The sequence below is a fragment of the Hemibagrus wyckioides genome, linkage group LG27 (genome assembly GCF_019097595.1).
Source record: "Hemibagrus wyckioides isolate EC202008001 linkage group LG27, SWU_Hwy_1.0, whole genome shotgun sequence".
NCBI classification, from domain to species: Eukaryota; Metazoa; Chordata; class Actinopteri; order Siluriformes; family Bagridae; genus Hemibagrus; species Hemibagrus wyckioides.
The window spans coordinates 1992501-1995000 of record NC_080736.1 but is presented as its reverse complement, the minus strand read 5'-3'; the positions used below and the strand labels follow the sequence as shown (position 1 = coordinate 1995000).

Sequence of the window (2500 nt, the reverse complement as noted above, 5' to 3'; positions counted from 1 at the left end):
CCAGGTGACATTAAATAAAATGTTTTAATATTAAAAAAAAAATAATATATCAAAAAAAAATTGCCTCACAGTCTACATGCATTACCAGTCACCAGATGACAGGTGAATCAGTTAAATGCCAGGTGAATCATTAAGATGCCAGGTAAATCATTTAGATGCCAAGTGAATCATTAAGATGCCAGGTGAATCATTTAGATGCCAAGTAAATCATTTAGATGCCAGGTGAATCATTAAGATGCTTGGTGAATCATTTAGATGCCAGGTGAATCATTTAGATGCCAGGTGAATCATTAAGATGCCAGGTGAATCATTAAGATGCCAGGTAAATCATTTAGATGCCAGGTAAATCATTTAGATGCCAGGTGAATCATTTAGATGCCAGGTGAATCATTTAGATGCCAGGTGAATCATTTAGATGACTTTAAGGTGACTAAGTGTGTTTGTTTGGTGAAAGTTAGTAAAATAATTGGTCTGTTTTTCTTTCCCAGGAGAGAATTCATGTGTCGACTACTTCACCTGGTGTCACCTGGTTCCTCAGCACGGCGTGTGTAACCACCGGTTCTACAGCGAGCAGTGCTGCAGGTCGTGTTCAGTCAAGAAGCTGTAGAGGATTTCCCATGACCACCCTCTCTGACTCCACCCACATGACCCAAACTGGATTTGGGGAGGAAAATAAAACGTACAAAGAAATGGACAAAAAAAAGAAAGCAAGAGGTGTGGAGGCCTGGTTCTTCCTGAAGTACTTGATGGGCAAAAACACTCTGGAGAAATAAACAGCTCCGTGTTTGTGCTAAAACTGTGGAGAAGTTGGGTTTATGCCTGGACGTTCTGTACTGGACGTTATTCCTGTAAACTGATATTTTTTATTTTATTTTTTTGTGATGATCAGAAGCAAATGTTCTGCTCAGTTTATATTTTTATTGTATAAATGACTCGCTTCCTGAGAAGTTTATTTTTACACGAGGATGCACCGAGCTGATACTGACTGCATTTGTCATCGATCTGGACCATACTTTTTTTATTTTATGTTTTAAAAAAAAAACACTATTTAATTACGTTTATATTAAAAATATCGAAATTTACTAAATGGTAGGAGAAATAGAGTACAGAGCGTAGATTAAACCACAAACTAGCTTTTCTTTTCATTTCTTCATTTCTCTTCATGTACTGCCTAGTATTATAGCTTAGCTACGTTAGCTAACCTACCTAAATGTTAATGCTAACACAAACAATTTTATTTTGTAAATGTTTATTCAGGGGAAGAATTAATTTTACTGTAAAATCTTCTATTTTGCTAGCAGACAGGTAATAGCATTGTTAGATACACAAATATATATATATATAAATCTATAAAATGTTAGCCAACTTGGCTAAATAGGCACCTAAGCAATTATCCACCTGACTAGTTAGCTAACGTTAATATCACATGTCCAGAATTTGTAAAGTAAGCTAATAAAGCGTCTAATTGTTCTAGCAAGCTAGCTCGCTTTCATTAAATAATGTAATTGGATAATTAAAAAAAAATCATTTTTAATGATAGCAAGCTAATTAATATGAGGCTAAATGTTATATTCTGTGAGTATCAAGGCCTAGGACTAGCATGCTAGCTAACATGAGGTAACGTTTTTTTCTAATGAAGTTCAGAGGAAAGCTAAGCTAGGAAACGTTCAATAAGTTATTGTGATGATGCGATACGATGCTTTTTTTCAATTGCAGGATGAGGGAAAATTAGCAACACACACACAGACACACACACAGACACACACACAGACACACACACAGACACACACTGCAACTGCCTTTATTCATTATTAAAGTGGAAGAAGGTCAGTATCAGCTCTTGGCTTCCAGCTGACCCTCAAAGCTTTGAATAGCTAGTGTCCTGTGTTCACACTCGCTACATGACAAATCCCTCGCGCTGCTTGTAGCTACTGCTCCCGTTGTCACATGTGGGCGTGGCCTATCTGGCTTTTCCTGTAAGCAGCAGTAGTAGCTACAAATAGCTTCTAAAGCTAAATCATTCCAAATAAACAGCACTCAATCAATTGTCTCTGCTAAATCCTTCCATAGCTTTATCTTTCTTCGTAATTTCTCTATGGAAATGTAATGAGATGGAAAAAAATGGTTATTTCTAGGAATTCAAGCATCTGGAGGAGCTGCGATTTTTCAAAATGGATGCCAATTTTTCGTAGATTCGAGCTGAGACGTGTCGTGTCATCATAACACGCACAACCCACAGCTCTTTCACCCCTCTGCAGCGGCTCCATGTAGCTATTTTATTTCTTTTTATCCCCAGTGGAATACCTCTTATTCAGATCGAGGTGGTCTCATTACATTAAAATAAAAAGTGTTTTAATATTTGCTCAAAAATATGCCTCACATCACATCGGCTATCAGTTGCCACATGCCAGGTGAATCATTTAGATGCCAGGCGAATCATTTAGAAGCCAGGTGAATCATTTAGAAGCCAGGTGAATCATTTAGATGCCAGGTGAATCAT

The 2500-nt window shown here is 37.2% G+C and overlaps 1 protein-coding gene and 1 long non-coding RNA gene across 4 annotated transcripts in view; one reads left to right on the top strand and one right to left on the bottom strand.

Moving 5' to 3' along the window:
- adamts18 (ADAM metallopeptidase with thrombospondin type 1 motif, 18) overlaps positions 1-2033 on the top strand; it is a 56035-nt gene extending 54002 nt beyond the window's left edge. Inside the window, exon 23 of one of the 3 annotated variants that reach the window (XM_058381540.1) lies at positions 489-2033. In XM_058381540.1, coding sequence (XP_058237523.1) covers positions 489-607 — 119 coding nt within the window. In that variant the 3' untranslated portion in view covers positions 608-2033. The remainder of the gene's footprint in view (positions 1-488) is intronic. The other 2 variants (XM_058381541.1, XM_058381542.1) reach the window with 2 other exon arrangements.
- Positions 1-2500, bottom strand: part of LOC131347477 (uncharacterized) — a 47585-nt gene that overhangs the window by 43121 nt on the left and 1964 nt on the right. The gene's annotated exons all lie outside the window — the stretch shown is intronic.